General features: G+C 53.8%; 1 protein-coding gene across 1 annotated transcript; it reads left to right on the forward strand.

Moving 5' to 3' along the window:
- Nucleotides 1-5,487: 5,487 nt before the first annotated feature.
- Nucleotides 5,488-13,932, forward strand: LOC129715733 (butyrophilin-like protein 1; the record flags this gene model as incomplete). Its single annotated transcript, XM_055665588.1, has 5 exons — nucleotides 5,488-5,966; nucleotides 8,855-8,937; nucleotides 11,688-12,035; nucleotides 12,649-12,933; nucleotides 13,750-13,932. Coding segments are annotated over exons 2-5 (871 nt in total), but the record flags the coding sequence as incomplete, so codon positions are not given.
- Between the last annotated feature and the right edge of the window lie 553 nt (nucleotides 13,933-14,485).

Raw genomic sequence — 14,485 nt, forward strand, 5'->3', positions numbered from 1 at the left:
TAGTTGCACTGCAGGCAGAATACAAATTAAACTTTTGCTAAAAGTGGCACGCAATGATTTGAAACCATGTTAAGTTGTTTAGTTTAGAGATACAGCACGGAAACATGCCCTTTGGCCCTCCACGTCCGCACCGACCAGCGATTCCTGCACATTAATAGCTACCCTACACAGTCTAGGGACAAATTACATTTAGACCAAGCCAATTAACCTACAAACCTGCGCAAATATTAAACTCAACTTTCCCTGTAACCGGAGCTAACTACAATTACTTTAACCAGGGAACATGGCTATGTCAAGTGCTGGAGGCATTCAGCAGTTCAGGCACAATCTGCCTGACTGCAAGTGGAATGGACAGATGACACCTCAGGTCAGCAACTTTCCTCAGACTGATGAAAGAGAGTGAAAAGCGGCAGAGGCACGCAGGACAAAGCCAGCAAGTAAATGGGTGCTACATGTGGGGTGTAATTAGCCTCATATGGATGGAGTGAGGGACAAAGGCTCGAGGTGAAAGGGACAAAATGCCAAATAAGGAGAGTACTAGGAGAGTAATGGGTGGAAGGGAGAGAAGGGAATATGAGACTCCCGTTTGACAGCTGAGCGCACAGTGGAAGGGAAAGGACCAGTGTTAGTTAGTTAGTTAGTTAGTTCACCAGGGTGTGTTGGGGGATGGGGTGAAGGGAAGTACACTCATCTCCCAACTCCTTGTCCCACATTTCCCTTTTACATTCCCACCCCACCTCACCCTGGTTTTACATTTCACAGCTCTTGTCCTTATCCAACACGTTTTATCAATTTCACCTTCAGCCTTTGTCACTTACTCCACCCATCTACCCATCGCCCACTCACCTGTATCCACCCATCACCAGTCAGGCAGTGCCCCACCCTCACCTCATTTCCAGCTTTCTCCCGTATTTCAGCCTGAGGGCTCCCGACCCGATTAGTCATCTGTCCATTTCTTCAGATACTGCCTGACCCACCAAGTTCCTCCAGCACTGTTGTTTATGCTCAAGATTCCAGCGCCTTGAATTGAAAGAACCGTGAATACAAAATAATTCGAGATAGTATGGAAAGATGCCGTCTGGCCCACCTAGTCTGCACAATCCAATGATCATCCCGTACACTAGCACTATCCTACACACTAGGGACAGTTTACTAAAACCAATTAACCAACAAATCTCCGAGTCTGATGAAGGGTTTCGGCCCGAAATGTTGCCTATTTCCTTCGCTCCATAGATGCTGCTGCACCCGCTGAGTTCCTCCAGCATTTTTGTGTACCTACTACAGATGCTGCCTGACCCATTGAGTTCCTCCAGCACTGCTTTTATTGCTAAAGATCCAGCATCCTGAATTGTAAAGCCCTTGACCATACATAAATAGAAAAACCCCTTGTTAATCCAGGTATCCAGGATTTCCAGGTATTATTGGCTGATATTTTAGGTGTCCAGCTGATGAGGAAGATTTAAATAAGTCTGCCTGCAACCTCAGAACATCACGTAGGTTGCTGCAGAAAAGAATTGATAGTCACAAATCCAGTTGTGTAAAGTTAAATGATAAGTACTCATTGAATGTTCAACGTGCCACCACGGTGCAGGAATCCACCAAAACATCATTGCGCAATCCCATTGCCAGGGCAAAGAATAACCTACTTTCTTCTCCCAGTTGTAAGTATCGTCAAACAAAAGCTATAGAGAATGCTGGAAATGTTCTCAGTTAATATTTGTGGAGGGTTTTCCGGTGGCGGCATGCTCTGCTAGCAGTCGCAAATTTTCTAGCTCCGCTGAAAAAAATCGCGATTTTTCGCGTTAAAATCGGGTCTGGAGGTCGGGACCAAAGATCCTATAGCAGAGCGCTCCGCTATAGGATCTTTGAGCACAAATGGCAAATAAAGTTTTTGACCATTGACCTTTGAACCAATGATCTTATAGCGAAGCAAGATAGGCTACTCCTGCTAAATGCTATGGACTGACGTGTAGTAGCTATGGAGGGGATCAAGGGCCCATTTTAGCAACCTGAGCCTACCTAACCCGACCCGACTCGCACTGTAATCAATGTTGCGGGGCAACAGTTTGTGTGGGTCAGATTCATAAATCTGTCAGTTCAAACTTCTTGTCAAGAATAAAATTTGATTCTGGTAATTGTCTTTTTTAATGTTTTTTTAAATCATTTCTTTTTAGCTAACACAAGCAGTTCTTCAGTTGACTGATTGAAAGTAACCTGAACCGACCCGGAAATTGACACAGGGTGTTGAAGGGGGGGACACTTTGCCGGATGTAGGGTTAGATTCATAATAACTCAAATTCTGGAAGGAGGAAAGACAGCAAGGACTAACAGAATTGGGAGAATTCGATGTTCATGCCCCCGGGGTAAGACTCACCCAAACGGAATACTTTTTCTGGTTCCATAATGAACTCTGTTAATGTTGCGGGGCCCCGCACTGGTCATTAATTCCCCCTGAGCGCGCTGTGTTCAAACTTCGGCATGATTCTCCCCGCTGTCTTTTTAAACCCCACACTCATCTCTTCTTTTTGAAGCTGGCTCACAAGCAGTGTTTGAGTTAGGATTTTGTATTACCCGGAACCGAATTTCTCTCAGGGTGATTTCTCCTCCGCAGGGGGGGGGCACTTTCTCTCCCCGCTTATAGGGTTAGCATTCATAATTCTCCCTCTGCCCATAATTTCTCAATGATTCTTGTTAAGGAATCTCCCCGCTGCCCCGGGCCACACATACATGAAAATTATATAAATGTATATAACACACACAATTATATTTCTGCTAATCCAATAATGAACTTTATTTCAGACTAGCCCCGGGCCCCGCAATAAGAAACATTGTAAATCTATCCCCGCTGCCCCACACTCTCTCTCCCCGCTGCCCCGGGCCCTCTCTCTCCCCGCTGCCCCGGGCCCCGCACTCTCTCTCCCCGCTGCCCCGGGCCCCGCACTCTCTCTCCCCGGGCCCCGCACTCTCTCTCCCCGCTGCCCCGGGCCCCGCACTCCCTCTCCCCGCTGCCCCGGGCCCCGCACTCCTCTCCCCGCTGCCCATTTCTTCTCCCCCTGCCTCTCTCCTCTCTCCCCGCTGCCCCGGACCCCGCACTCTCTCTCCCCGCTGCTCCGGGCCCCGCGCCCCCTCTCCCCGCTGCCCCGGGCCCCGCACTCTCTCTCCCCTGCTTGCCCCGGCCCCGCACTCTCTCTCTCCCCGCTGCCCCGGGCCCCGCACTCTCTCTCCCCGCTGCCCCGGGCCCCGCACTCCTCTCTCCCCGCTGCCCCGGGCCCCGCACTCTCTCTCCCCGCTGCCCCGGGCCCCGCACTCTCTCTCCCCGCTGCCCCGGGCCCCGCACTCTCTCTCCCCGCTGCCCCGGGCCCCGCACTCTCTCTCCCCGCTGCCCCGGGCCCCGCACTCTCTCTCCCCGCTGCCCCGGGCCCCGCCCTCTCTCTCCCCGCCGCCCCGCTGCCCCGCACTCTCTCTCCCCGCTGCCCCGGGCCCCGCACTCTCTCTCCCCGCTGCCCCGGGCCCCGCACTCCTCTCTCCCCGCTGCCCCGGCCCCCGCACTCTCTCTCCCCGCTGCCCGGGCCCCGCACTCTCTCTCTCCCCGCTGCCCCGGGCCCCGCACTCCCTCTCTCCCCGCTGCCCCGGGCCCCGCACTCCTCTCTCCCCGCTGCCCCGGGCCCCCCGCTCTCTCTCTCCCCGCTGCCCCGGGGCCCCGCACCTCCCTCTCCCCGCTGCCCCTGGCCCCGCACTCTCTCTCCCCGCTGCCCCCGGGCCCCGCACTCTCTCTCTCCCCGCTGCCCCGGGCCCCGCACTCTCTCTCTCCCCCGCTGCCCCGGGCCCCGCACTCTCTCTCCCCCGCTGCCCCGGGCCCCGCACTCTCTCTCCCCGCTGCCCGGGCCCCGCACTCTCTCTCTCCCCCGGGCTGCACTCTCTCCGGGTGCACTCAACTCTCTCCCCGCTGCCCCGGGCCCCGCACTCTCTCTCTCCCCGCTGCCCCGGGCCCCGCACTCCTTCTCCCCGCTGCCCCGGGCCCCGCACTCTCTCTCCCCGCTGCCCCGGGCCCCGCACTCTTCTCTCCCCGCTGCCCCCCGCTCCCCGCACACTCTCTCCCCGCTGCCCCGCACTCTCTCTCCCCGCTGCCCCGGGCCCCGCACTCCTTTCTCCCCGCTGCCCCGGGCCCCGCACTCTCTCTCCCCGCTGCCCCGGGCCCCGCACTCTCTCTCCCCGCTGCCCCGGGCCCCGCACTCTCTCTCCCCGCTGCCCCGGGCCCCGCACTCTCTCTCCCCGCTGCCCCGGGCCCCGCACTCTCTCTCCCCGCTGCCCCGGGCCCCGCGCTCCTTCTCCCCGCTGCCCCGGGCCCCGCACTCTCTCTCCCCGCTTTGCCCCCCCGCACTCTCTGAACGGGCCCCGCACTCTCTCTCCCCGCTGCCCCGGGCCCCGCCCTCTCTCTCCCCGCTGCCCCGGGCCCCGCCCTCCTTCTCCCCGCTGCCCCGGGCCCCGCACTCTCTCTCCCCGCTGCCCCGGGCCCCGCACTCTCTCTCCCCGCTGCCCCGGGGCCCCGCACTCTCTCTCCCCGCTGCCCCGGGCCCCGCACTCTCTCTCCCCGCTGCCCCGGGCCCCGCACTCTCTCTCCCCGGGCCCCGGGCCCCCCACTCTCTCTCCCCGGGCCCCACACTCCCTCTCCCCGGGCCCCGCCCTCCCTCCCCCCGGGCCCCGGGCCCCACACCCTCCCTCCCCCCGCCCCTCCCTCTCCCCCCCCCGGCCCCGCACTCCCTCTCCCCCCCTGCCCCCCCCACTCTCTCCCCGCTGCCCCGGGCCCCCACACTCTCTCTCCCCGCTGCCCCGGGCCCCGCACTCTCTCCCCCCGCTGCCCCGCGCCCCACACTCTCTCTCCCCGGGCCCCGGGCCCCACCCTCTCTCCCCCCCGCTGCCCCGGGCCCCGCACTCTCTCTCCCCGCTGCCCCGGGCCCCGCACTCTCTCTCCCCGCTGCCCCGGGCCCCGCACTCTCTCTCTCCCGCTGCCCCGGGCCCCGCACTCTCTCTCCCCCGCTGCCCCGCACCCCGCACTCCCTCTCCCCGGCCCCGCCCCGCACTCTCTCTCCCCGCTGCCCCGGGCCCCCGCACTCTCTCTCCCCGCTGCCCCGGGCCCCGCACTCTCTCTCCCCGCTGCCCCGGGCCCCGCACTCTCTCTCCCCGCTGCCCCGGGCCCCGCACTCTCTCTCCCCGCTGCCCCGGGCCCCGCACTCCCTCTCCCCGCTGCCCCGGGCCCCGCACTCTCTCTCCCCGCTGCCCCGGGCCCCGCACTCTCTCTCCCCGCTGCCCCGGGCCCCGCACTCTCTCTCCCCGCTGCCCCGGGCACCGCACTCTCTCTCCCCGCTGCCCCAGGCCCCGCACTCTCTCTCCCCGCTGCCCCGGACCCCGCACTCCCTCTCCCCGCTGCCCCGGGCCCCGCACTCTCTCTCTCCCCGCTGCCACGGGATCACAATCTTCTCCCCGCTACGGATCCAATCTTTGGCCGGAAGCAAGAAGGCGGGAGCAAGATGGCAGAGTCAGGTTGCTAAAATGTGTCCTGTAATCACCCATGAATCCGCCCATGAGCGAACCTCACGTTTGCGTGAGAGTTATCCATCTTGCTTCGCTACAAGATCTTTGCTTTGAACATTGACTTGTCTAATTTCCCCTTCTCAGCTCTCCCTCAACCCTCTGTCTCCACCTCGTCCTTTCATCTTCCCCCCGCCCCAACTTGTCCAGCTTTGAGGAAACTTCGCCCGGTTTCACTTTCGTCAACCCGCCCATTTCTGGCTTCCATTAGATGAAAACTTGAGAGGATTTCAACCTCTCTCTGTCTCTGTCTCCCCGGCGGCCGCTGTTCCCCTGCGGGAGTCCCGGACTCCAGGCTGAAGAAAGCGCTCTGTGTGACGCCGGTGACTTTACTCCGCGCTGTTGCTGGGCGCCGGTGACAGACTCGGCCCCCGGGGGTAAGGAGGGTCCCGGCCGGAGGGAGGGAGGGAGGGAGGGAGGGGAAGCGGCCGCGCCGGCCGGGGATTGATCAGGTGAGTGGGGTCTCCGGGACAACTCACGGCGCCGGAGCCGCTGGGACAAAGCGATCGATCGATCACTCACCTGTTTGCCAGCGGCATTCGGTGAAAGGGAATCCCCGCTGTCCCGGCCCGGCCCGGCCCACTGCCCCCGGGGCACGGCTCGGTCCCAGGCCCCGGTAGGTTTCCGAAGTCTGGTCGCTCGGGAGCCGGTGCGGGTCAGGGAGGGAGGGAGGGAGGGAGGGAGGCGGCTGTCGGTGACACCTCGGGAGAGCTGGCCGTTCACCGGGATGTGTTTAATCCCAGTGGTCACATTCTGTATGTGACGGGCGGGATGTGGCCGCGATTGCAAGAAGGGAACTTGCTGCTCCACTGTGTGAAACTCTGGGCCGGCGGCGGCGACAAACTACGCTGACACAGTCAATGTGTTACTGCTGAGAACATATTAATGTAACAACCGGAATTACACAGCGACTGCCTCCTCTGTAACCCCCTTCCTCACTTCCTACTTACCGCACTCCCCCCAAACCCGGCGCGGTCTCCCTGAGGAACCCCGGTCTCAGAGCAGCTCCTCGGCTTTCTTATATAGGGGGGTTGCACGTAAGGTCACTGGGTCATAGGGCTTGACGCACGGAGCCGCTCAATCCATCTGGAGGACATCCGAAACTTCCAGGATATGTTATTACTGCAAGAAACGCGTACTTTCCTACCTGTTCAAAACCGCCAAAATGTTGCATTTTTGGGCCGAACAAAATTGTGAAAGTTGGGGTAAGTGTGAGAGACATTTACCCAACTTGAGAATTCTAAACGTGAAGCGAAATGAAGGTAAATAGAAGCGAGAGCTGAAGGGACAACAACAGCTAAAGTGTTTGGTAAACATTGGCCGTGCAGATATCGGAATTGAAAATATTGGGAATTATCGCGTTTGCTCACTGCATTTCATCAACAGTAAGGCATTATTTGTGTGTTTTCTTGATACCTTAGGTATCTAAAAATTCTCAGAAGTGATAAATCTGGCTGTAAACTTTTCTTCAGATGCGTTTTCATTTTGAATGTAAAAACCCACTTGGGAACCATGGGCGATTAAAAAAATTTACAGCCAGATTTATCACTTCTGAAACTTTTTAGATGCCATGACCCGTCCTGTTGCCACGCTACACCAAGTGGATTACAAGCGATGAACTGCAGGTAGGCACTTACCATTGTTTCCAACATAGCCGACCCGTTAAAACCCGCCGAAATTGTCACGGTTTGCGCTGTAATTAATGATGGAAATCGGGATAAGCGTGAGAGACATTTATCCTACTTCAGAATTCCCAAAGTGAGGAGAAATGACGGTAGATAGAAGCGAGAGCTGAAGGGACAACAACAACCAGAGTGATTGGCAAACATTGGCCGTTTGCTCACTGCATTTCATCAACAGTAAGGCATTATTTGTGTTTTTTCTTGATTCCTTTGGCATCTAAGAAGTGATAAATCCGGCTGTAAAATGTTTAAATCGCCCATGGTTCTCAAGTGGGTTTTTACATACAAAATGAAAACGCATCTGAAGCAAAATTTACAGCCAGATTGATCACTTCTGAGCCTTATTAGATACCTCTCCCCCAGCTGCTACTATCTGCCCTTCCTTCACCTCTCCATATGATTCCCCTTCTGTAACACATTCCGGCACTGGTTCCTCTGTGTTCCTGCTGATCACCGTCCAGTGATGTCACTCTCCCCTCGCCATCTGCTCATCAACTTTCACCTCTTCTCAGCCCACCAAGGGGGTCCTGTCTCACCCCTCCCTCTTCCCTCTGCACATCGGCTATCTTCCCTTCCACTCTTTGTTTTAATGTTCATCTCGACTTGAACCATGGACATTTCTTCTCCCCTTTACCCCCCCCCCCCCCCCCCCCAACGGATTGTTCTTGCTCCTGATTCGAGTGTCTGCAGTCTCCCCTCTGTACCTTGACTTCTCACTGCAGCTCAACACATTGGCGATATTACAGCATTGTCCACTGCTACCCCCCCCCCCTCTACGGATCACTCCTCACCCCCCAGCTCTCTCCTCCTCCCCCCAGCTCTCCTCCTCCCCCCCCCAGCTCTCTCTCCTCACCCCCAGCTCTCTCCTCACCCCCCAGCTCTCTCCCTCCTCCACCCCCCAGCTCTCTCCTCACGCCCCAGCTCTCCCTCTCACCCCCCCCCCCCCCCCCACCCCCAGCTCCCTCCTCCCCCCCGACTCTCTTCCTCCCCGGCTCTCTCCACCCCCCCTCCCCCATCCGGCTCTCTCACCACCCCCACCCCCCCCCCCCCCCCCCCCCCCCCCCCTCCCCGGCTTTCTCCGCATACAAATGTCTCCCCTCCCCGGCTGTTTCCTGGCAGGACGGTGAAAATTGGCTCAATGATCTGCCTTTGCTGAAACAGGTGACAAACTGTAAGAGAGATGAGGGAAGGGAAGAGCATTGTCCATTGCTATTCTATCCCCCCCCCCCCCCCCCCCCCCACTCCCTCTCTGGCTCTCTCTTCACCCCCCCCCCCCCCCCCCCAGCTCTCTCCTCACCCCTCCACTCACAGCTCTCTCCTCACCCCCCCCCCCCCCCCCGGCTCTCTCCTCACCCCCCCAGCTAAATCCCAGGTGAAATGTCAGTCCTGGAATTAAGCAGTGCAATTTTGGTGAGTGAAATTTCAGTTTGTGTATGTTTTTGCTAATCTCGATAACTGATTTATTGTGAATGGATGTACCAGTTAAAATAACAGCAAATTAAATCCTTACTATGAATAATATTCATGTCAATACTCTAGTGATGCTCCTTTTATTCAATGTTAATCAGCTTTCTCCCTTCAAGTCAAACTGTGCCGTGATTTCATCCCAAGATGAAGGGAAGACACAGGATTGTACTGATCCTACTTCTCCAGACAGCAATGATGGGTAAGTTGTGGAATAGTCACTGCAACAGTCAATCGTGCCTTGTTCAGTAGTTTGCACACTCGGTCTAGTCTTGCATGAGTTGAGACTGGGCGGAAACGGAACAGTCAGCAGCCGCATGGGTCAAGTCGGACATGGTGGATTCAAAGCCCTTGCTGAGCCATGAGCACAGCTTTAGGCTGATGATGCTGCTCTGTTTTAGCTACTGTCTTTAGTTGTGATGAAACTGTTGACCAGAAGAGCATGTTCCCTGAAGAGGAACGTGTTCGGCTGCCTGAATATTGTTTGTCCTTCAGCAGTGTCACTGAAAGCAAATATCTTGTCGATATCACGTTGCTGCCTGTGTGAGCTTGTACATTTGGCTTCCTGCATCACAACCGTGATGACACTTCCCTTGGCACCAAATGTCTACTGACGCCTGTTGGGATGTGTTCAGGCTGGCAAATACTCTTCAATTTCTATATTCTTACCTGGATAGGTCAGGTGTGGTATATGGATAGGCCAGGTGTGTTACATGGATAGGTCAGGTGTGGTACATGGATAGGCCAGGTGTGTTACATGTATAGGACAGGTGTGTTACATGGATAGAGCAGGTGTGTTACATGGATAGGACAGGTGTGTTACATGGATAGGACAGGTGTGTTACATGGATAGGACAGGTGTGGTACATGAATAGGCCAGGTGTGTTACATGGATAGGACAGGTGTGTTACATGGATAGAGCAGGTGTGTTACATGCATACGACAGGTGTGTTACATGTATAGAGCAGGTGTGTTACATATATAGGACAGGTGTGTTTACATGGATAGGACAGGTGTGGTACATGGGTAGGACAGGTGTGGTACATGGATAGGACAGGTGTGGTACATGGATAGGACAGGTGTGGTACATGGATAGGACAGGTGTGTTACATGGATAGGACAGGTGTGTTACATGGATAGGACAGGTGTGTTACATGGATAGGACAGGTGTGTTACATGGATAGGACAGGTGTGGTACATGGATAGGACAGGTGTGTTACATGGATAGGACAGGTGTGTTACATGGATAGGACAGGTGTGTTACATGGATAGGACAGGTGTGTTACATGGATACGACAGGTGTGGTACATGGGTAGGACAGGTGTGGTACATGGATAGGACAGGTGTGGTACATGGATAGGACAGGTGTGGTACATGGATAGGACAGGTGTGTTACATGGATAGGACAGGTGTGTTCCATGGATTGGACAGGTTTGGAGGGATATTGACCAAAGGCGGGCAGGTGAGACTAGTGTAGCTGGGGCATGTTGGCCAGTGTCGGCAAGTTGGGGTGAATGACCTGTTTCCACACAGTATCACTCTACGACTCTAATTATATGCTGGCCATTTCCAATTCAACAGTCGCACCAACCATTTTCCTACCTCTCCCAATCTGCTCTCTCCATGAAGGATCTATTTGCATTATTATACTGTCTGTTTCCATGGCATTCAGCAGCCTCTACTCCACAGCTCCATGTGGCGTGTGTTACTGCAGAGTGTGGACACATCAGGCCTGTACTTGCCATTCACACACTAGCTGGCATTTCCCGTTTCCGATTTCCACCATCCACAGGATTCTTTCCACTCATTATCACCACAGTTCCAGCACTTAAAGCTGGGAAGAGACTGCATGCCTCCCAATTCACCATTTATCTCCTAAATATTTAAACCTCACATCACACTGATGATCAGTTCTTATCTGGGTTACCCAGTTCTCAATATCCTGCGTGAATCTTCAGTTAACAGATTCAAATTGACTTCAAGGAAAGAGAATCCAACTGTCCATGCAAACCTGTCTGCCATTTGTACTCAGTCATGTGTAGAGAGTCTGTATCTTGGTGGGGGAATGTTGGCCGGGACCCTGGGAGAACTCCTTGCTCATTAAATAATGTTCTGAGCTGTTCCATTCCACCACAAATGTTGGATTCAGAGTATATTGAACCAGACCCCACCTGCAACGGTCACTGAAGTGTCAGCTCATATTGTGAGCTCTGCTACTGAAGTGACTCTCAAGTGGAGGAGAAGTCAGGCTTTCATTGGGTTTACAAAGTCATGAATGATTTGAAGTGAATCCAGAAACATTTCTTGTTCAGTGTTTGTGGCTGCATTCGAATCACAATTGTGTTTAAATATGAATCTGTGTTTAAACAATTTCCACTCTGAAATGGCATTAATTTACAAGGCACGGGCATTACTGGCAATGCCAGCATTTAATGCCCATCTCCATTTGCCTCTGAACCAAGTTGACGGGGGGGGATTATGGATCAAAGTGTACAACATTGCTGCGTGTCTGGGGAATACACGCACTCACAGACTGGGGAAGGGCAGCAGATTTGTTCTTTAAAGGACATTTTTCAACCTGCTTGATTCCTTGGTGTGTGGGAGAGTGAAGGCAGTGTATTCTGTGTACCCCTGACCTGTTTAATTGGTGGGAAAGGAAAGTACACAAGAATATATGGCTATTGGACTGCAGAGGCGAGTTTATATCGAAGGCAGACACAAAATGATGGAACAACTCACTGGGTCAGGCAGAGGAATAGTTGACGTTTCAGGTTGAAAATATATTGCAGCAGCTTTCATTATGTATTGATTCTTTCATATGAGCAATATGTCCAGACCAATGATATTTGGAAGAGTTCCAAACTATAACAAAATAATCACATTTACTTTCTTGAAATCGCCAGAACGAAAGATTCTACAAATATTCTGAAGTTTAACCATTGTATTTTCTAGAGGAGTTCTATGTGATTGTGCCGGACTATCCGGTGGTGGCCATGGTGGGTGAAGATGCCCTATTGGAATGTCAGAAGGTACCGGATACATCACTGGACGCTCTGGAGGTCCGATGGTTTACAACGAGCCCGGGATCACCGGTACATTTATACACCAGTGGCCTGGACGGAGCTGAGGTGCAGGACAAGGCTTATCGAGGGAGGACGGAAATCTTTCGGGAAGAGTTTCCCCATGGAAACGCCTCGCTTAAACTGAAGAGGGTCAAAGTATCAGATGCTGGAATGTACACGTGTTCCATCAGCACCCCCACGTCCCATCAGCAGGAGGCGCTGCGGCTGCAGGTTGAAGGTGAGTCCCTCTGGTTTACATCAAGGTTTACACCGGGAATATCAGTAAGCAGCCCCTCACACTGGCATTTTACTGGGAAGTTCAAGGGTTATTGACAATGTAGATCGCTGCCTCGGCACAGGCTGTGAGTGACAGTGCCCGGAACGGAATGGCAACGGTGAGGTTGTGTGTAGGAAGGAACTGCAGATGCAGGTTTACACCGAATGTAGACACAAAATGCTGGAGTAACTCAGCGGGACAGGCAGCATGTGTAGAGAGAAGGAATGGGTGACGTTTCGGCTCGAGACCCTTCTTCAGTCTGGGAATCATGGGAGAGGGAGTGTAGAGATATAGAAGGGTAAGGTGTGAAAAAGAGAAATCAAAGGGGACGCGGTTCAAGGAGAATGTAGAACGGATGATTGTTAGCTGAAGGGGAAGGTGAGAACGAGGTGATGGGCAGTAACGTGGGGGTACCCGGTGACCCATCCGTTGGTGTTCCCACCGTTGCTGTTTCTGTAGCTCTTCAGGCCCCGGCATCATCTGCTGCTCACTGACCCAGCACACGGACGGAAAGCCCTTTCGTGGCGAGATACATGTGTAACAATCATGTTTACCGATTACATCCTGATTGTAGGATTTGGTCTCCGGCCCTGGATCCGCTTGGAGGAAAGCACCACACAAGGAGTACGTGTGGTGTGTAAGTCGGATGGATGGTTTCCCAAACCGGAGATACAGTGGCTGGATGGGAGTGGACAAGATGTAACAGAACGGTCTGACACATTGTTTACTGAGGACCCCAGCGGGATGTTCACTGTCCACAGTCACATCGATGTCACAAGTGATTCTGTGAACAGGTATTCCTGTTACATACGGAGTAAAATACTGGGGAAAACACAAGAGGCCCATCTCCAGATATCAGGTATGTGGGAAACTGGGAAACATTCAACAAAAGCGAGTTCTGAACGAACTTTCACTGCGCTAAAGGCATTAACGTTTGCGTGGACCCACCAGCACTGCACTGGTCTGGTCTCATTCCCATGGAGCAGCTTTTCTTGTTTGAGCCCAGATGGTCTCTCACTGCAGAACTATCTGAGACCACAAATAGACACAAAGTGCTGGAATTATTCAGCGGGTCAGGGAGAATCTCTGGTGAAAAAGGATGGGTGACGTTTCGGGTTGGAACCCTTCTTCAGAGATGCCGCTGAGATACTCCAGTATTTTGTGAATAAACCAGCATCTGCAGTTCCTTCCTACACATTTCATCTGTGGCCACACCTGTCCACTGTCTCCTCTCCACCCCCCTCCATCACATCTGTTTCCAGATCTTTGGCCACTTCTCCACTTTGCGCTGCCACTGATATCTAACTGTCCATACACCAAACACATTAACATAACCAGACACATTGACCACTTTGCAAAGTGTATGCCTTCTTTCACAAGGCACGACATCAATATAAACACTCATAGCCAATGATTTAATTCACCTGTGTAATCTCCATTAGATCGGCATTGAGTTTACTGTGTATAAACGAGATTTAAATGTTTAGAATAACAGCCCCGTGTCTGCGGTGCTGTAGTAGCAGGCATGAAAAATCTGAATCTGACTTTTTTCCCTCTAGAGATGCTGCCTGACCCATTGAGTTACTCCAGCATTTTGTGTTTGTCTTTGGTTTAAACCAGCATGTGCAGTTCCTTCCTGTTGCTGTTACTAATCTATTTTCATTTATCTGTGTAGATGAATTATTTCCTAAAACCAACCCTTGGCCGCTGGTTTTCTGGTTGTTTGTGGCCCTCGTGGTTACAGCTGCTGCTTTCAATATAATGTTGCACAGAAAAGAAGATAAAATGATTAAAGGTGAGAGCCAAGATATGGTGCCGTGTTATTGCATTCAGAAGGTTTATAAAACGTTTATATTTTGTACACAATTTAGCATTCACATAAATGTTAGATTTGATCACAGCTCCATAGTTTGACACATCCCGCATGGTAGGCTGCTCTGGAATGTTAGATCGCATGGGATCCAAGGAGCGATAGCAGAATGGATAACAAATTGGCTACATGGAAGGAAGCAGAGGGTGATGGTGGAAGGTTGCTTCTTAAACTGGAGGCCTGTGACTAGTGGTGTGCCTCGGGGTTCGGTGCTGGGCCCGTTACTGTTTGTCATCTACATCAATGAGATGAGAACATACAGGACAAGATTTACAAGTTTGCTGATGATACACAGTGATTTTGAAGATGGTTGTGAAAAATTGCAGGATGTGGATCGATTGCCAGGTACCCTGGATGCAGACATCCAGGCCCCTTCCCCCCCCCCCCCCCCCCCCCCCCCACCTTCCGAGTTCTCCAACCAGTGATGACTGTCCCCCTGATTAAACCTTATCTCCGTATGGTTCATTGTCACATTCTCCTGGTTAACAATTATCTGATGTACTAGTGGCCAGAGGATCTGGGGTGATGGAGGAACTGAAGG

Source organism: Leucoraja erinacea, unplaced genomic scaffold, assembly GCF_028641065.1.
Source record: "Leucoraja erinacea ecotype New England unplaced genomic scaffold, Leri_hhj_1 Leri_135S, whole genome shotgun sequence".
Classification (NCBI taxonomy): domain Eukaryota; kingdom Metazoa; phylum Chordata; class Chondrichthyes; order Rajiformes; family Rajidae; genus Leucoraja; species Leucoraja erinaceus.